The sequence below is a fragment of the Poeciliopsis prolifica genome, unplaced genomic scaffold (assembly GCF_027474105.1).
Source record: "Poeciliopsis prolifica strain line A6 unplaced genomic scaffold, Auburn_PproV2 SCAFFOLD074, whole genome shotgun sequence".
Taxonomy (NCBI): domain Eukaryota; kingdom Metazoa; phylum Chordata; class Actinopteri; order Cyprinodontiformes; family Poeciliidae; genus Poeciliopsis; species Poeciliopsis prolifica.
In genome coordinates this window covers 1,526,939-1,548,413 of record NW_026562449.1, presented here as the reverse complement: position 1 = coordinate 1,548,413, position 21,475 = coordinate 1,526,939, and the positions used below count along the sequence as shown (strand labels likewise).

The 21,475-nt window shown below is 42.1% G+C and overlaps 1 protein-coding gene across 6 annotated transcripts in view; it reads right to left on the bottom strand.

The window, feature by feature from the left end:
• bahcc1b (BAH domain and coiled-coil containing 1b) overlaps nt 1-21,252 on the bottom strand; it is a 79,412-nt gene extending 58,160 nt beyond the window's left edge. For 2 of the 6 annotated variants that reach the window (XM_055021102.1, XM_055021107.1), the window contains exons 1-2: nt 8,902-9,102; nt 5,396-5,809 (exon numbers count right to left, since the gene is read on the bottom strand). In XM_055021102.1, the coding sequence (XP_054877077.1) occupies nt 5,396-5,567 (172 nt within the window). In that variant the 5' untranslated portion in view covers nt 5,568-5,809; nt 8,902-9,102. Of the gene's footprint in view, nt 1-5,395; nt 5,810-6,048; nt 6,243-6,780; nt 6,974-8,901; nt 9,103-11,170; nt 11,190-21,172 lie in introns of those variants that run through there. The other 4 variants (XM_055021103.1, XM_055021104.1, XM_055021105.1 and 1 more) reach the window with 4 other exon arrangements.
• Nucleotides 21,253-21,475: the final 223 nt, after the last annotated feature.

The window sequence follows — 21,475 nt, the reverse complement described above, 5'->3', positions numbered from 1 at the left end:
CGCTTTCCTCTTACATGCCAAGTCATCAGATGGCGGTGTGTGTTCACACCCCAGAGATGTCGCAACCAAACGCGCCCCATTCCCTTTCAAATCACTGCTACCAACAATAAGCAGCTGTTCTCCACTTGGAAGGGAGCTGGAGACGAGACAAAAGTCTTTCCGTCACAGACACTTGCTCTTTGGAGCAAACGTGAGTGTCCCCCACCCTACACCCCAAACTCCACCGTCAAAGCCTCCATAATACACTTACACTTTTTCTTTATCTCTGCACTGATACCAGCCCTCAGGTGGCTCCAGTCTCTTATTCTCAGGTCAGCATGATTAGTTGTAGTGATACACTCAAGAACCTTTTTAATGCATTTGCATAAAGTGGAATTTGAAATGGAAATGATTTTTCTGTAGCTTCACCGGACAATTTCCTGACAATGCTGGACCTTTTCTTTTTTAAATCTGATTTGTTTTTTCCATTGTTGTATTGGATTTAGGAGCTCGCATCCAAGCAGCCTAGGTCCCACTGGGACAGTCTGTCAGTCAGACCTCTCACACTACGGGGCAGTAGAGGACAGTGGTTGATTTTTAGACCTTTGCTGAGGCAGATAAGATCGGCCCATCACCGATCTCCTAAAATGAAGAAAATTTGGGAAGATTTATTGTGAACCTCCAATTTTTACTACTGCTGTGAGGTTTTGTCACCGCTCTTTACAAATTGGCATGACACGCTGATATTAGCTGGGTTATAAGTTGAGATCGCGTAGCAAGCCTGCAGCCAGCTGCTTTACAGATTTATTTGTTTTTTTTATGACCAAAAATATTTCCAAGCAGACAATTTTAGCAGTTTGCGAACTCTATCAGTGCTCAGCAGCAGGTGAGGGAAGGGCAGAATTATGCTTGCCCCAAACCGCTGGAGAAAACACGGGCCATACCCAGCACTTTGTCAGGTATCACGACTTCAAACTGCAGACACTGAAGAAACTTTGTTGGCAGAAAACACACAATTGCCACATTTTTGAATGTTGCCACATTGATTTCACTCTTCTTTTTCATTTGCATCATCCTGGTGTTTCCACAAACACAGTGTGCTATAGCATCTCCAGCACTATGATACAAATCAAGTATTGTTGTCAAGAAAGATAAAAATCCACAAATTAACCGAATACAATACATGACACTTGACAAATATTCCTCATACTAAATGTTGTACCAAGCAGCCCCGTACAATTTTTATTTAAATACCCATTTTTGAAAATTGCTATTTTTTTTCTAAACCATTGTCTACTTTAATTTCTTCCTTGTAGCACAGTCCAGTTGACCATGACACAGTATTGATTAAATTTGGGTCATAATCAATTTTTTTTCTCCCTTTTGAATCAAACCAAGCTGACAGTTTACACTCTTCTCCCTCCAGCCTTGGCTCGGCTGGCCACAGCCCTCACCAGCTGTCTCCTCCAGGCAGGGGGTCGTCTGGCACACTGCACCCGAGATGTGCCCCCTTGTACCCAGAGTAGGATGGGTAGGGGTTTGGGAGCAAGGGTGGATAATTCTTATGACTGGGATTTATCCACCAACGACTACTGACTCAGCTCTCTGTGTTCCAATCATACAGAAACACACACTCACACACAAACAGGCAGGCGTCTCCTCTCTTGCTTTCACTCACTCAGACTCTTAAGAGGCGTAGGATACGCTGGCCCGGGGAGTCGGGGGAAGACGGCTACTGGGTGCTGTCAGGCAGTGGTAATCTGACTGGATTACCAACCAGGTGGAAAGATTCAAACCATCTCCTTCCCACCCACTTACACCCCATCCCCCCGTTTCTGCGTTGCTCGTCATCTCATCGCTTTTCTGGCTTAACACAATGACACGCATTGACCGAGACTCCCCAAATTCCATGCACAAAAACAGCAAGCACGTACAAAGAGGAAGTAATGAAGGGGTGTGTGTTGCACATGCTGGTGTTACGATCAAAGTCAAGAAACTTCCAAGAGCCCACAAGATTATTTTTTCCAGGCATGATTATGATGAGCGGATAGGGGCGCAGATATTCAGCGCAGGATCTGGAGTTTGGCTAACAAGACTCAACATGAAGGGAATCAGAGCAAGAGAGAGGCAAGACACAATCAAATGGGAGGTTATCTACTCTGACAACATAAGGAGGAACTGAGAATATGAACCCTACAGAGTTGAGAATGAGTGTTTGTGTAGCATGACACTAACATAAACTCCAATACGAGGTCCCACACACACACACACACACACACACACGCACAACCATGTAAACAAAAACCGTCTGCTGTCTGGGAAGTAACACACCTGTTCAATGACAAGCACTGCCACTCCCTCCACAATACTGCACACCTGTGCTACTTCAGGCTAAACCTAACCCTAATCTCACACACACACATAAACACACACAGTGAGGTGACTGCTGCCAGGGGCTAACATCACAGAGCAGGGAAGAAAAAGAAGAAAAAGGGAGAAGTGAATAAAAGCCAACAGGGTAAAGACGGAGAGGAGAGGGGGAGGCAGACAGACGGACGGACAGACACAAAGGCTTTCCCAGCGCTCCTATCAGTAATCTGAACGCCTGCGTAATATCATTGTGGGGCTGAGTCTTATGGCACTGGTATGCGTCTGTCATTCCACCACTTTGTCAAGAGAAACCATATTCAAGCAGACACCATGCTGATCTAAATGAGAGGCTTCAGCAAATTGATGGATTGCAGGTTCTCTGGGATGTGAAAAAAAAGCAGATCTGGAGAGTCTATTTTTTATTGTATTAAATTTTTTCCTTTGAATTTTTGTAAGCGACACAGCGAGTCTGGTGAGATGTGGATGTGTGTGTCTTTTTTACAAAAATCTGAAACAACCCTGCCACCTCCTGAGCTCCCCCATTCCTCCTCCTGCTCTTCTACGCCCAACTCCACATCATATCTACCCCCTGTGCCGAGGCCTAGGGCCAGGCGTACAGCTCTCCGAGTCTCTAAGGGGGGTGAGGACAAAGGTAACCCCCCCACCCCATCTCATCCTAACCTCAAACCAAACACACACGTACACACATGTATCCAGCTCCCCCACCCCTAAACAACAATCCTCCATGCCCATCATGTCAGTCAGAACCCCATAAGGGACATGCATGGAGAGTCTGAATATGTGGAATCTCAATACAGTGTCATGCACCTTGAGACGGAGTGAGAGGCCTTCTTGAATATATTTCAATAGCATTATCACCCTAAATTACAATACTTACTCCCCCCTGCCCCTACCCCAACCCACCACCTTTTAACATTACCAAATCAATTTTAAAATGGGCGCTGTAATGCCAGCAAGCAACAATATCAGTCAAATTGGCATTTCAATTGTTTTGCAAGACAAATGAGAGTTAATGATTGATTCAAGAATGACGTGGAGCGTTTCTTTTGCTTGAACAATTTTCGTCAAATTTCAGAAAAAAATAAATAGAAAAAAAATAGGCAACAGAATACTTCATCATGTATGTTTAAAAGTAATCATTTAGATTCAGGGAATCTGAGTCAAGATGCCTTTTCCTGCCGAGCATGCTTTCAAAAGCAATGATTCCCCCTGTCCCTTACCCCCCCATCATTATTAAAATCTCCACAATTATATATTCTACATTACACGGATTAGCAATTAAAATTAACATGAAATGTCTATAGCTTTATATAAAGGCTGCTCAGCAGGAGAGGTGACACCTGACACATTTATACTTGTAGGAGATTAGAAAATGCTTCAATAGAAGGTGGAATAAATATAAACACACACAGGCTCACGCACATACACACACACACACACATATGTACATATATATATATATATATATATATATATATATATATATATATATATATATATATATATATATATATATACATACATATAGATAGATAGATAGATAGATAGATAGATAGATAGATAGATAGATAGATAGATAGATAGATAGATAGATAGATAGATAGATAGATAGATAGATAGATAGATAGATAGATAGATAGATAGATAGATAGATAGATAGATAGATAGATAGATAGATATTTTTTTTAAATCCCAGCCATTTTCTTATATTTTTATATAAAAGAAATATAGAAAGAATATATTGTTTGTTGTATGATATATTGGTAGGTAGTTCATATTTTGTATATTATACATAGACTGTATGAAATATAAAATGTTGTGAAGACGAATGCACAATTTTTAGAATGAAGCCTCAAGGCACATATAATTGAAATCACTCGATCATGTGCCTAGATCATTAGATAGTAATTTCAGGACAACTAATATATATATATATATATATATATATATATATATATATATATATATATATATATATATATATATATATATGGACAGTTCTTAATTTCGGTGATATCAGTACTAGGTCTGCTTTGTGAAGGACAGTGTTGTGTGTGAAGACAGAGGCGGTGTGTGTGTGTGTCCTACACACACCAGACACACCGGACTCTCGGTACCAGTGTCTCTCAAAGAACCAGGTCCACTTCAAAATAACGACCGCAGATTGTTCTGCCTGAACTACTGGATCCCACTCATCCGGTCACTCCAAGGTCTTTATATCCAATTAAAGATTTCAGCAATAATTCTCTTTCTCCCTCTTTTTCCGCCTCCGTGCACACACACACACACACACACACACACTCACACACACACATACACCTACACACGCAGACACACACTCCTCCCTTATTGAAGCAGGATACCAAAGCTACTTGTTAAATCTAATGCATGCACTGTCAACTCATTCGCACCCCGTCACATCCCCGCTCAATATAGAGAGCGGATTATTACACACAACTCCTCTTCACCCCGTTTGGGACCAGAACACACGAGCATGTGACCCGAACCTTCACCTCCGAACGACAAAATTTAACTTAATAACAAATTGTTGTTTTTGTATTAAATGAGCCGAATGGTTTATTTATTATGAACTGATGAGTTCTGCATGAATGTATGACAAGAGCGCGCTGTTGTTTGTTCGTCTCTTACTGCATGAGACTAAATCATTCTCGATTTTTTTTATTCTTCTGAGACTGAAGTACAAAGTAAATAAAATAGCCTAAATAAAATAGTCTACGTTGTAAATGTTAAGCTGTGTCTCGTGTAAAAACGGGCAGCTTTCTGCGTTTGTTCCCGAGCTGCCGTCGACTAATAATCTTCTCCTTCTCTCCCTTTGATCACCACAGAGAAATCACACATTTCCGTTCTGAATTTTAGTTCAAAGTTGTTTTGAAGTCAGCATTAAAGCTATGCAACAGCAAGCGCTGAGAAAACTATTGCATCAAACTTTCACACAGCAGAAAAAAAAATCTATAATAATAATAATAAAACACAGAAAAACACAAGCGCGTTTAGAAACACCGACCTGAGTGCGGACCCATGGGTAGGTGGGACGAGTAGTATTTCCCGGGCTGGAAGTGCGCCGGGTGCTGCACGGAGCTGTGGCCGCCCGGCGCGATCCGAGAAGCGGCGCTGTGCACCAGGGCGCTCCGCTCTGTCAGGAGGTGGTGCGGCGGGGCGAAATCGCGGCTTTCCATCCCGATGAGAAGCGAATAAATTCCCACAAAATCCAAAGTAAAAAAATAAAAAATAAGAAAAACAATAAAAATTTCCAAAAAAAATAAAAATAAAATAAAAATCCAGAGGCACTGAAGGTTTCAGGCACCCAGAGCCCCGAAAGAAAAAAAGAAAATATGATAGTAATCCCTTTTTATGAACTTCGCGCTCCCTTCGCTGTGTGGAGCGCAGTGCACGGCAGAAACGGAGTCCCCGACATGTCCTGCGGAAAGAGAGAAGGAGAGAGAGAGAGAGAGAGAGAGAGAGAGAGAGAGAGAGAGAGAGAGAGAGAGAGAGAGAGAGAGAGAGAGAGAGAGAGAGAGAGAGAGGACAAGTCAGAGCCAGGCGGTGATGTTTCGCTGGAGGAAAGGCTGAGAGACAGCCGCTGTTGAAGTTTACACAAACAAGCATTATTCATCAACGGGGAAAAACATCTTTAAAACAGCAGCATTATATTCTAACCTGACTGTCTGTACGGTGAGTGTTTCATGAAGGTAACCAGTGCGTATGGAAACAGACTCGCTTGGCTTTACACTGCACAACATACACGGCACACACACACACACTCTCTCTCTCTCTCTGGCTCACACACACATAAACACACTACTATTCTTCCACTCATACGACAGAACAAAAGGAAAATAAACAGACAGGAGCGCAAAGAATGGAGAGAAAACGGCACGTTTGGCCCAGGCACCAAACAACTCATCCACACACAGCAGCAGCAGCTGCAGCAGCTGCAGCAGCAGCAGCAGTCAGTCCTGGTTCGGGTTGGATGAGGCTTTTAGTCGATTGGTAGCTTGGAAAATGTTTCGTCCACGCAGACTCAACAAGGACTGGACCGAATCTTGCGCAAAAACAGCAAGAAAAACACAAACAAACAACAAAACAATCTGCAATCTTCTGGATTTTGTGTTTGCACGCCAAAACGGATTGTCGCTCTCAGAATTGCGGTTATATGTAAACTGAGTTTCAGGCATTTTTGTTTTGGTTTTTTTTCATGTCAGATTGAGTCAGGCGATATGAAGTCATGTCATATTAAAGAAAAATATTACCATATTAAGATGAGAACAGCAACAGTATTCATATATATATATATATATATATATATATATATATATATATATATATATATATATATATATATATATATATATATATATATATATCCCTGTCTCTGCCCCTCGTACAGACCCTTTAGTTAAGTGAGTCTCTCTGAGATGCGACCACAGGAACAGAGGCAGTCTGAGTCCCCAGCAGCGAACCTCCATCTATCAGCTCTTCCAATGCATGGCACGTCCATCCAACACTTTGTAGATGCTGATCGCACCTCTACCTCACAGGAACAAAGAAAATACCAAATGCTCTGGTGGACCAGGACTGCTTTTATGAACTTCCATGAGGCTCACACACACACACACACACACACACACACACACACACACACACACACACACACACACACACACACATTAACTTTTCCTAACTTATTTATTTATTTATTTATTTATTTATTTATTTATTTCAAGAATAAATTTGTCCGCAGTTCATTGGTGCTAACAGAACCAGCTTTCATGAATGCGCGCGCCTTGTGCGTAAAACCCTGACGTATAACGTATAAATATACATCCGAGCGTCTTTTCCCGAATTCAGAGCGCTCTTAAATTATTAAATTTCCTTTTTGTTTGAGAGCCTGGCGTTATCTCTGCGGTGCATATCTGGTCGGCGCTGGGAGAAATAAAAAGGTTAAAAAAAAAGTGTGTGTGTGGGGGTGGAGGGGTTAGCAGAGAGAGGGGAGTTGGGGGGGTGCTGGTGGTGGAGATGAACGCAGGCAAAATGGGCTCCTCACTCCTCTTTCTCCGGGGCCCTAAGGCTGTGAGAAACAATGGCCCTTCTCCGCGGGGGCATCAATCACACACCACTCTCCTCTCTGACGTTTGTCTATAGGTTTTTTACATTTTCGGCCCATAAACACACGTCTCAGGGTGTTTACATTCCAAGTCAACAGAGAAGCCACTCAGGGCCCCTGCGTCCAACAACAATCTCCGACTCTAAATCCACGCAAACAGGAACGGTACGAGCAAGATTTCAAAAAAAAAAAAAAAAGAAAGAAAGAAAAGAAAACAAGAAAGAAAGAAAGAAAAATCGCTTTGGAGCTGTTGCGGTGCGTTTTAAAGCCAGCCGACGTGGAAAAGCTTTAGGACTTCCTACCAAACACACAAAGAGGCAGGGAAGAGGTCAGACTAAAGGAACCCACCGCTGGTCAAGGCGACATTACATGAACTTTGGACAAAAGACAGAAAATCTGCAAAGGATCGTGGCAGTAGATCTCGTGCAGTTGCGGTTTAGAGCAAAATACAAAAAGCGTCTTTTGTGCTCTCTTTTTATTTGATTTGAATTTATGTTATTTTAACAGGAATACATTAAACCGTAAATATATTGACCTTTGCACACAAAAAAATCTAAATGAATTATTATTATAATTATTATTTAAGCTTTTAATTATTAAATTAGCTCGGGTTTTCGGAGATGTGTGTGTGTGTGTGTGTGTGTGTGTGTGTGTGCGCGCGCGCGCATGTGTGTGTGTGGCGTGGTGACAGTATCCCGCTGCAATTGATCATTTTTAAATAAAAGTCCAAAAGCAGGCGTGACGCACCGGGTGAGAAAAGCAAGAGGCCAGTCCGGAGCGGGGGAGAGCAGAGCAGAGCCCGGGCTGCAGCCGCAGACTGCCCGGCGTTTTCCTCAGCGCTGAAAGCCGAGAGAGCACTGCAGTCTTCACACACACACACAAGCAAACACCCTCACTCACTCACACACACATCGCAAGAAACTATCCGAAAACACTGAATTTACATTTTAAATTCAAGCTGCTGTGGCGTGGTGGGCTATGAATGATTTAAAGAAACTGCAGGTAATTTGTGCTTTGAGGAGAGATCAAAACAAAAAGTGACACACACACACGCGCGCGCGCACACACACAGCTAAGTGCTGCTGCTGCACACTGGTCAGGAGATGGTGGTTAACATGCGGGATGGACGCTTTAAAACGCTGCTGTCTGTCGTTTGGGTGAATAGGAATAAAGACAGTCGACAGGTTTGATCCCGCTTCTCCCCAACAGCCCGCATCTTCCAGGCTCCAGTTCTGTTTTACTGTAAAGGCGTCATTTCCCCCTCAGCCTTCCTCAGAAAGGTGAAGCCGAATTTTAAAGACGGCCAGTTCAAGGTAACAGTTTCCTCTCCGCGGAAGAAGCGAACTCAACGCGATGTTCGCCGCACGTACAACAGAAAGTGGAATGAAATCATTTTGACGACTTACTGCTAACTTAGATCCGTTGCTCGGCGATGAGGGCTAAAAATGAAAGGAGGAAAGAAAGAAAAAAAAAGTAGAAAAATATTCAAAGTGAAAATCCCCGAGTCGCCCAGATGAAACATGTGGGATTGATTACATCCTAACGCTGCTGCCGCTGCAGACTGCGCTGGTGTGTGCGCTCAGCTGAGGTATGGGAGAGACGCATCATAGAAGTTCAGGCTTGTAGTGAAACGGGGCTCGTTCATGCAGCCGGAGACTCAGACACGCCGGGAGGAGGAGGGTGGAGCGGGGCGGAGGAGGGGGAGGAGGTTGAAGGGGTGTGTGCGCGGGGAGGAGTGGACGCGCAGGCCTATTGGTTTGAGGACGACAATGTGAAAGCGTGCCCGTGAGGCTCTCCCCCTCCTCCCCCGCAACCCTTTACGCACACACACACACACACACGCACGCACACACACACACACACACACACACACACTTCTCTCTCTCACACACACACTCACACGCACACACTCACACACACAGAGCAGCACTACCACCACCGCTGCCCTCCCTTCCGACGGTAAACACAAGCTGCTATTGGCTGCTGCCGGGAGCCAATGAGGGAACCTCCGGAGCCGCGGAGCGAAACGGCGGGCGTTTGATTTGCAACCCTCGGCGCGCTGCGTGCTGGAGCAAATGCGAGGAGACAAGCGGCACAGCTCGGCGCAGCTCGGCGCTGCCTCTCACACACGGAGCGGAGAGGAGCGGGAGTGAACAACAGCATCCGGCTCTCATTCCGCGGGATCCCGCCGCAGCGGAGCTCCAAGTGGGAGCTGATTGGGCCCCGGTCGTCATTTCTGACGCGTGTCGGCGGTGATGTGATCGTTTTATTTCCACTGACGCTCCTTCGGGGAAATCTACTTTTTACGTTTGATTCGAGCCCCCATGTACGCGCGTTCCCTGATTAAACTCACTGTGTGCTCTGCTCTGCTCTGCTCTGCCTGTAAACGGGAGTTTTGTAGGATATTATAAGGGTCGTTAAAACGACCTAAATTTGAATAGGTGACAGTCATTTGTGTGTGTTTTTGCGCAGTGCTCACAATGTGCGAGTCCAAAACTTTGCGTACATTACGTCACGACAAGCACAATATTTGTATTTTTTCCATTTATTTTAATTTGCTGACACTTGTGGTCACGCGGCTTTAAGCTTCAGTTGATTATCAGTTGAGTCTCAGTGAAAAATGGAGATTTGCTTTCATTACAACCTTTTTCCCCCCCAACGAGAGACATTCAATTTTCTGAAATTCTCTTTTTTTTTTCTTTTTTTGAATTTTTACAAATTATTCAGTCATATTTTCTGTAAATGAGCGTCACCAGGAAGGGAAAGTAGACATTTACTTTGAAGAGCGTAGTACCAGACTGTTCATTCCCTGACTGCTTTCTGATCTCCTTAAACATGTGACAACCAACACACACTGAACTGCTGACAAACACTTGAAGCATTTGAAACAGTTTAGCCGCTGCGTGACTTGGGTCGACAACAATCACAGATTGACACGAGAGCTTCTGTCCAACTTGTGGTGTGAACGCGAATTCTGCTTTCACGCTTTTGGTGGCTCATCGACGGTGTCTGAACTTATGAATAATTGTACAGGATAAACGTCACGTGAATATGACGTTTGGACGGCGTTAGATATGACCAATAAATTATTTAGGCCTATATATTACTTTAAAAACAGGCTTAGACTGGTCGATTTATCTTGGTAATAAATCCTAAAAAAAAAAGCAAACATATATTGCTAAGAATTGAACCAATATCAGCGATTCAGTTAGTTTTCAATGTCATTCGTCGTGTGGCTGTTTATATCGCTTCTGTCCTGTTAGCACTAGTTTTGTGCTAATGGTAACGTCAAGCTACCATTAGCTTGACGTAACTTGACGTTTGCTAGCACATTGTACTCTTGGTCCTTTCTTTTTTTACATTAAAAGTGAAATATATTCTGACTTCTCAATTGGAGGTACCAACACAAATGCCACCCAAAGCAGCAATTGGCAATTATGTTGAGAATTTGAGGTTGTGAAGCAGTAAACCGGAAGCAGGCATAGTAAACTGTAACATATGTTAGCTTAAACATGTACAAGGAATAGACGTCGTTACAGGCTTGCATTGTTAATGTTTCCAAAACAAACAACAGCACTGACGTTCCAACTTGCAAGCAGAACTCACTTAACCCGAGGACATCACATTTCCTCATGTAAAATGTACTGAGATGTCCGAAACAACTGGGAGACATACCATGTGCCATCCAAGCTCTTGTTGTCAGGGAAACGGTTTACATGAAAGCACGTTAGAAAACGCTTTAAAAGTTTCAATTTAGAATTTTACATTATAAACACAAACCAAGTAATGACAAATTAAACATGCGAAAAATTTGTTAAAATTTCATTATATTTATTTATTTTTTATTTTCATTTGAGTGAGTGCATTTCAAAAACTGGAAGGAATTTCACTAAATGATCAAAATAAAGCTTTTAATCTTACATAATTTCTAACCATAATCGCTGATTGAGCTTTAATAACGTCCATGCAAGTGCTTTTATCAATATTTGGCCAGTTTGTTTTATCAGCGCATTGGTCGACTTTTTCTTCAGTGCAACCTGATTATTATGAAATAAGCCTATTTTATGACCTGCAATGCTTGTAATGCTTGGGACTATAATCACATGGGCATTTGGAGCAAATGATGCAATTTAAGTGTATTAAAGTTAAAACATGTGGTGTTTATATATATATATATATATATATATATATATATATATATATATCTATATATATATATATATATATATATATATATATATATATATATATATACACACACACACACATAAATGATCAACTCAATTTGCTGCGTTCAGGCCTCTTATATTTGTATTAGTATTTATTTTCTAAAAGGGAAGTTAACAGAGGAGAAATCTAGATTGTATAACATGTCTGTTTCTTTTTTCTTTTTTTTAAACATGCGTTTATTTACAGTTATGCATGTTTGTGTCATTGTGTTTTCTTTCACTGCGAGACAACTTTTAATTAATTTCATCTGGAATTCAGTTACAGCGTTCAATTTCACTTTGCCCTTCTGTCCTCTGAAAACTTTTTGGAGGCACCCCAAAATCTGAATCCCAAACAAAACATTTGGCTTAATGAAGCCACGTGTGTTTCATACAGAAGGCCAAAAAAATAGACAACTGTACATTTAAACTCCATATATTTACCTGCCTCTTACTCTCCCCCCCACCACACTCTTTCTTTCGCTCGCTCTCTTTCACACACACACACACACACACACACACACACACACACACACACACACACACACACACACACACACACACACACACACACACACACACACACACACACAGTCACAGAGGACAAATTGAATCAGTGCATAATTTGAAAGCGTTACTGTCCTCCGGGTTAGCCCAGCGCATGGTTCACTAATTTAGCCAATTAAAAGTGGAAGGATATGGGCTTGTGTGTGTGCTTCCATGTCGAAATATATGAGCTGCTACGGGCTAATATTCCCGTGCAGCTTTTTCTCTTTTTTTTCTCGTTGTTTATATCCGTCCAGGCAAAGGGTTAAAACTCCGGGGCTGTTCGGCCCAGCGAGACTCCTCATTGGCTGGCGAGTTGCCAGCACGCTGTCAATCAACGAGTGTAAACAAGGCTCTGATTGGCTGCTGGCCAGTCCGCACTGGGCTGCCTGAAAAAAGCAATTACTGCCCCTGCGGTTTCCAGGCGCCCCCAGCGCCGAACGATGAAAGGAGATAAGGAGGGGCGGTTTCAAGGCGCCCTGCGCCTCCCTCCGCACGCCGAACCCCGTTGGCCCCAGAGCAAAAGGAGAGTCAAGAGTGACTAAATCAAAGGGAAGACGGCAGAAAAAGGGGGGAAATTACACGTTGTATTAAACGTGGAGGCTCGATCCGCGCAACGCAGCAGAAACGAGTCCAGAGAGAAGAGAGAGAACCGGAGAAGAGCGGCGGCGAACCGAGAACCGACGGCTAAGAACTGTTCTTCACCCGCTCCGACAAATAGAGGAAGAAAAGTATTTTTTCTTGTTGTTTTTGCTGTCGGTGAGGCCAGACAGGAAATAGTCACATTTGTCTCTTCAATGCCGAAAATACAGAAATTTACATCCCGCGTCCCCAACGCTCACGTGCGCTCGCGAAGAGAATAAAATCTTTTTTTTTCTTTTTTGTTTATTTTTTTTCTTTTTTGTTATTTGTTTCTCTCTCTCCCTCTTTTTTTCTTTTATTGCCGGTGATTCAATGAGTGGAAATATCCGAGGTTAGGCCACACGGGAGCTTAAATAGTCGGTGAGTTGGAATAATAAACTAAATGATAAATGGCTTATAACGGTTCACGACCTGAACTTTAGCGATAGCCTAAAACGACTTATTTCCCCCCAACTGTAGATTAATATCCTAATTGTATTTGACTGGAGCTCTGCTGTTTGATTTTATGAGTATTTCTAACTATGTTACTGCATTGCAAAAAAAACAAAAACAAAAAAGTAATAAGCAGTTTGGAGGGGTGATCAATTTCAGCACATATACTTAATTAAGTTTTAACCATGCATATTTATTTACAAAATATGTATTTTAAAAATGTTTACAAAAAAAAAAAAACAACAACAACCCTGAATTGAACTCTGGATATTTTTCAGTTGGTTTTTGCAGCAGAGATCAGTCAGTTCTGCTGTATTTCCATGTGTTAATTTCAACTTCATCAAACTTATGAACTGTCACAAACAGCCGGAGCCGGAAAGCCATCCGGGTCCTGGCCAAGCTGAAACTATGAGCAGCAGCACAGCGCGGAAGGCAAACTTGATATCAATTTTGTCAACGTGTGAAGTGATGCAGCGAGATAAGCGAACCGTGCAGCCTGGATGCTGAGTTCAGACATTAGATTTTACCATACTGATTTTATCATAGTGATTTTATCATAGTGATTTTATCATAGTGATTTTATCATAGTGAATTTACCGAGCTTCTTGTCAACAAACGGCGGACTTAGAAGCTGGTTGGTTTATTTATCTCAGAATTTAAATAAGACAAAAATAACAAAAAAAAGTACATTTTGGAGTTTTATTTCTGCAATTTCTCTGTTAAGTCACAACAACAAAACCACTTTCTATACCATGTAAAATGTCTGATTCTTTCACCGGTTTATTTTTCCTTCCGCCGGTTTTTTTTCACAGCGCAGCGTCAGAGCGGATCCCGCCGCCCGCCTGCTTTTTTAGCTGAACTTGTCCAGAACTGACAACACGGAGCATGCACCTCATAAAGCACACACCCGGCCTGTTCCAGCTTACGTCTATTTACATTAAAATACATGCTCTCTGCAGCGCTGCGGTCCCCACCGGCCCCCCGGGGCCCCCGGGCCCCCGGACCCCCGGCCACCGAGCATAAGCTGGGCTCCATGCACAGCTCATCTAAAGCTTAGAAAACTGAATGCACGAATAGTTAATTGATACTATTAAAATCAAATAAGGACAAAGATAGAGGATATTTGCTATGCTGTTATAGCGGCCTGCATGTCCAAGCTTCTTTTCTGCCATCACACACACACACACACACACACACACACACACACACACACACACACACACACACACACACACACACACACACACACACACACACACACACACACACACACACGCATACATCCTGTTTGTAGCGTGTGTTTGTAAAACCATCCTCAGTGTGCAAAGGCAATGTTTTAAAAGGTAAACAGAGAACTGACACACTGTAATTCTAGCAGATTTTTCCACATCATTTTCAGTGACACAAACTCGTCTCAGTTGAAACGGGGCTGGATTCGTTCAGTCTCTTTGCTCACTGATGCAACTTCCCGAGAGTAGCTTTTTTTTCTTATTATTCTTTTTTTTTTTTCTTGTTTAAAAACAATGTGTATTTTTATGTTAAGAACAACAACAAAAAAAGTAATAAAACAATAAATAAAAAATATAGAAGAATTCCAGCAGGAGCCACTGTTGGGGAAATCCTGACTGGCCCATCAGCCCACACCAGTGAAACGTGGACTACATTTATTATAAAATGACTCGCTTTCCCAGTTCTCTCCCCCCTATAACAGTGTTGTCCACAGCACTAATGACCGGGGGGACAATAAAGAATCCTGTTCCGCAGCTCACAAAAGAGGAAGGGTGGAGAGAAAGGGGAAGGGTGGAAGGGGGGTGTAGGGGGGGAGGCTGCCACTTAAAACAGAAATCTGCATTTAATTTATTTAGTGACAAGAAAAAGGCTTTTGTTGCTTGATTTTTATTGGTTCCTTTTCACCTAATAGAAGCAGGAAAAAAAAAAAGGTGGGGGATGGGCGTGTGGATGAGAGAGAAAGCATAACACGACACCCCCTCCACCCCCAGCCCAGCTCCTCCTCCTCAGCCTCCTTCTCCTCAGTGTGCCAGTAGGGCAGTGCTTCTCAAATAGTGGGGCGGGCCCCCTTTGGGGGGCGCGGTGCGATACCTGGGGGGGCGCGTGTGATCCTGGGGAACAGGCTTTTTTTTGGCCGTACTAGTAGAAAGTGTAATTGCGCACAGTAGGCGGCAGTGGCGCTCTCATTGTTACTTCTGTCACGTTTGCGACAGTGCAACATTTTACGACTTACAAGACAACAGGTTTGCCTTGGTTAGCAGTGTTAAGTCAACAAAAAGCTCCGACTGCGTTCTGTCTATGGCCTCCGTTATTCAACAACCCCCAACATGAAAAAGTTTTTCACAGGGATGAAAAGAAAAGCGGAGAGAGACAAAGATAATGAGACAACAGAAAGTCAACCGAAAGCTAAGAAGAGGAAATACGACGAATCTTATTTAGCGCTTGGCTTCACTGTGACTACAGTTGGAGAAGAGGAAAGACCGCTGTGTTTGCTGTGTCTAAAAATGCTCGCAGCGGACAGCATGAAGCCAAATAAATTAGCGCGTCACTTAAATACGTTACATCCCAATCACGCCGATAAGCCGCTAGAGTTTTTTCAGCGAAAGAAATGTTAATAAGAAAAAAATGTTATGCAGAGATGGATAGTCACGGTGGGGAGTGGGGGGCGCGAATAGTTTTCTTCTTGCTAGGGGGGGCGTAACGGAAAATAATTGAGAAGCACTGCAGTAGGGGGAGGAGGAGGAAGGGTGGAAAAGGGGTGGGGGGTAATTAATGCGGATTGACTGATTGCTCTTGAAACAGACTGATCCTGCACGCGGATTGTCCTCAAGCAATGAAGCGTTCCTGACTGACACTTTCCACCTTCCCCTCCCTTGCTTCCTTATTTCACTTCTTCCTCCTTTTCCCTCCTCTCTCTCTCTCTCTCTCTCTCTCTCTCTCTCTCTCTCTCTCTCTCTCTCTTTTCTCTCTCTCTCTCTCTCTCTTTCTACCTCATTGCTGCCTTCCTTCCCTCTCCAGCGGCTCGGTGGCCTCCTCCCAGCCTCACGACCCAGCCAGACACCGGCCAGTTTCTTCCCTGCTCTGCGTTTGTTGGTGTGGTTGTTTTCAAGCTACCAGCCGGACTGCTCTGTGCTTCACTTTGGATGTGGCCTGCCACCCACAGACCGGCATGCCACGGACACAGTTAGTCTTTCCATTTGTTTTGCTGTTCTGATGTAACACATTCACTCGGTCAGGTCAAAAAAATCACCGTTCCTAAAAACATGAAGGCTGACAACATCACAGAAGACATAATTCAGCTAACCAGGGTTATTTTGAATCCATTCTGCTGTATCATTCTGCTTTCTTCAGGCTTTCATTTCTACAATTTTTTAAACAATTTTAGTCGTAAACAATTACGACTAAAATGATAATTCCTATTAATGAAATGGTACTTGTGATGTGGAAAATCTCTTGCAATAAAAGAAAGTAGAATGAGCTGTTCTGATATCTTGCTGAATAGTTACTTGTAAGTCAGTTTTTTCTTGTTTCAAGTGTGTTATGATATTTTCAAAAAAAGCTTGACCAAAGCTATTCGAATTCATCTTGCAGAAACCTTTAGGAAGTGAGGACAGTGGTGCAAAAATAGGAACACGCTATGTGTGGGTGCTGTGCCAGTCGGGGCGCCAAGATAATAGAGTTAAACTTATTTGTAGTTAAAATTTTATAACAGTTGTTTGTGCATGTTTAACTGACGTTATGTAGGAGACACCTATAAAACATCAACAAATGCCTCAGAATGTACAAAGTTGTTTCCCTGAGTGACAACATAGCATGTATTGGAGTTCAGGGAAATTTGAAAACTAACACATGGACGTGTTTTTTAAAGAAAACCAGGCAGACTGGGATCAGGCTGCAGGGGTTTCAGTGTAACTCTGTCAGAAGTTGTTCATCCGTCTGAGTGGGTGGCCATTTGTGTTCAGCAGGAACAGGCTGGTCAAATCCACTTAACAGACTTGGTTACGTGCAAAGATAAAAAAAAAAAAAAATGTACAAATAATAATTGTATTTTGAATTTCAGATCAACTCCAGGTTGTTTGTTAGCAGGTGAGCTCTTGTAGCTTATGTTTTATTAGTTTTATTATTGCAGATTTATTCTGCTGGTTAATAAACTGGGATCGGTTGTCTCTGACCTGGCTTCGCTTCATCATCACCTCTTCCATCCATTGACTGTTACCTCACTGTTTACTAAGACCAGCTGGTCTAAGCAAACTTTTTCAAATGTATAGGAGCACATTTTTAAAAAAATTAAAAAAACATACACACAATTTAGAATGGAGGGGAAGTACGTTGGTTCAAAATGAGGTCCAAATGGAGAGTGTTCTCCCCCAGGAGGCCCTCGGTGCAGGGCGGCTGTCCTGCCTGCACCAGATACCGTCTGATAGATGTTTAATGGCCATAATTTCCAACAGAGGGTCTCATCAGCCACCACCACCCCCAACAACTCCTGAACTGTTTGACACCAGCAGTAGATATCTGCGCGTTCTGGCTGTGTGATGGCACAAACGCTTCAGACAGCTTTCCTTTCCACATTGTAAACATCAGCTGCAACAAGCAACAATTTGGCCTCGGTGACGACAGGAGCAGACGTGATGAAGTCAGTAGTGGACTGGACACAAAGACAACATGACCTTTTCCTCTCTCTCTCTCTGTGCTGCTATTTTGGATCATCCCGGCATAGAGGCTCACAACAGGTCAGGGGATACAGAACAGTCAGAAATGAGCGATAACACACACCAGCAGCATATCCAGACAGCTTTAAAGCTGCCTCCCCCGACGCTTTGATGCAATCTCTTAAACTTACTTCACATGCAGTTTGTCACCTGTAGAGCAACATGCCGCAGTCGTTCTGGTTTGTTTCACTGCCTTGATGTCGTTAGGTCTGCGCTCTGCAAAACGAGCTTCTGCGTGATGACATCACACAAGGCAACAAGTCAGAATTTTTCAGCGTTTACTTATTTTTATTTGTCGTGCTCTGTTTATTCAAATTCTCACTTCAGTCAAATAATTTCTTCAGAGGTTTTCACGAGTACCGGCTGACCATTCTCGATAGGTGCGCCTCTTGTGATGTCATCAACCCAAATACAACACAAACCAGAGAGAGCCTCCTTTCCCAACCCCCACTCCCCGTCCTTCAGTGTGTTCTTTGGGAAACTTTGCTGTGGAAATCCATATTGGATGAGCCAAAAATATCTTTACTGTAAGTATATATTTGCTGGTGAAACAACAAGCAACCGGTTAATAACTTTAAGCTGGAAATAATGATATGGCACAGAAGAAGAATCTGGAGATTATATATATATATGTGTGTGTGTGTATCTCATACACACAAATATATTTGTGTGTATGTCTCACACACACAGACCTGTATGGAAGAGCTGATGAAAGCTCCACCATGTATTTCTTGTGGTCAGAACCTGCAGGTGGAAGCTTTAATTATCAGAACCATTTCAACATAAACAGCCATACTGTTCCTCCCTGCTGCGGCGCTCTCACTGCGTACAGCTGATATGTGCCTTTATACTGAGACAACCTGTGAACTCATGTGTTGATATTATGCACGCAAATGACGGGATCAACTCTACCAACTGCTGGACACTCTGCAGCACCACACGGCGCTCCCCATGTGCCAACCTCAACCTCGGCTCGGTTGGATTTGCCCCCCCGCTCCACCTCCAAAAAATGTCAGCATCACTTCCCGTGTGCACGTGCACCATGCTTGCACACTCGACGTGACGGGAAGCTGGAAATGAAAAGCGAGCTCGGTGTTTGGTGTTTTTCTTGTCGAGCTCCAAAGATCCATTAAAATACGTCCCACTTGAGTGGAGAAACCCCCGAGAGCCGAGGGTCCGAAGAGGAGTGTTGAAAAGAGTGGGAATGTGTTTAGGAAAAAAAAAGAAAGGGGGAAAAAAACCCTGCAGGAACAGGAGGGGCCGAGGGGTCAGGAGGTCAACTGACCTCCTCCAGCCGATCATTCGGCTCTGTGAGAAACCGACTCCTCCAATAAAACCACAGAGAAGTGAAGTCCTGGGGGATGAACAACTTTAGGAAACTTCTGACTGTAACATCGGGGCGGATTGTGTCTTTATTGTGATCGCTGCACATGAAAATAAAACCTGAAACTTTGGATCAACATATTTTTTAATATCACGCGCTCCCCAGGAAACAAGCAAGTGTGTCTCAGATCTGTAGATTATATATATATATATATATAATCTACGTATATATATATATATAATCGCGTTTTCTCTGTGCTGATCACATTCACATAAAGTAACAGCTGACACGCCAAAGACGGGAGGAAGGTTAGAAAGTCTGGAAAGAAAATCCGACAGGTTTGTTTTATGGGACATATTAATTCACTTCATTGGACATAACTGGGAAATGAGTGAATAAATAAATATTTGGCTGAACCTAAATATTACTTTATTAAAATCCATGACCTGTCTGAGTAATGCTGCATTATAGATAACCTAACTTGGAGTAAAAATGTAAACAAATACATTTTGCAGAGTGGAGTAATCTAACGCAGGCTTGACTCATGCCTTGGATTTTCTACATGTATAATAATTTGAAATCAAGTTTATCAAATTTGATGTTAAGCAATTGCAAACAATTTAGCAGGTGCTAAAAAGTGCTAAAAAATATTTTATTTATTAAATTACACTTAAATAAAATAAAATAAATCCACATAAATTTAAATAATATAAAATTACAGTGAAATAAATTATATATAATGAAACAGAATTACTTAAAAAAATAACTAATAACTAACATAAATTTAAACAAAATAAATTTCCAGTTTCATCAAATTTGATCAAAATCAATCGAGATGGAGTAAAGTGAAAATAAATAGAGTAATTTAATAGTTTATATATATAAACCGTATATATATATATTTGACTGAAGTGAGAATTTCACTTTACATATATATATATATATATATATATATATATATGTATATATATATATATATATAAATATATATATATATATATATATATATATAATATATATATATATATATATATATATTATATATATATATATATATATATATATATATATATATATATATATATATATATATATATATAATTTACATATGTATATTTATAATTTACAAATTAAATTTGTAGGTAAATACAAAAAATGTCTGAAGAAATTTATAAGAATTTTTTTTTACAAATTTTTATTTTTTTTGTTAACTTGATTAAGAGTTAGTGTTGCATCAATGACAAAATGGAGTGAACCTCTGATCCAGTAGAGGTTTATCATCCACATTCTGACTTTAATTCCACTTTATCACACGGGCAGAAACCAGACAACTTCTCCCAACCAAAGACCTCCAGGTGTGTGTGTGTGTGTGTGTGTGTGTGTGTGTGTGTGTGTGTGTGTGTGTGTGTGTGTGTGTATGTGTGGGTGTGTGTGTTTGTGTGTGTGTGTGTGTGTGTGTGTGTGTGTATGTGTGTGTGTGTGTGTGTGGCAGTCCTCTACCTGCAGCGTCACACACCATTGGGAGTCATTCGTCATGCGACCACGTTCCTCCAGACAACTGACAAACTTAGTTGTATTAACAACAAACTGCTTTATGACGTCATGCAGATATTTGCACTCAAACGTCCCTGAAATGTTGAAGCGAAAGGTTCATGTTCATAATTCATGTATATTTAGTAAGAGTCCGCCTCTTGGACAACTCGCATGAAAAATAACTTTTTTTTTTTATCTTAAATTCCGCATGTATCAAACTGCAACCGCGCATCTTAAACGCTCGAGCTCAAACGGCGCTCTGCTTACTTACGCGCGAGCTCCTCGCTGGATTTCTGCACGCAGGGATTTTCCCCGCGTGTGCACAGAGCGCCGGATCCTCTGGAAGTGCGTCTGCGTGACGCTGCTGTATAACAGCAAATTTATGTCAGAGCGACCAGTTCTTACTCTCTCTCTCTCTCTCTCTCTCTCTCTCTCTCTCTCTCTCTCTCTCTCTCTCTCTCTCTCTCTCTCTCTCTCCTGCGCTGACATTAAACAGAAAATTGATGGAGAAACTCTCCGTTTTGCTCCATCTTTCCCATATGCGCCGTCGCCCTGGAGACTATAAAGGCTTTCT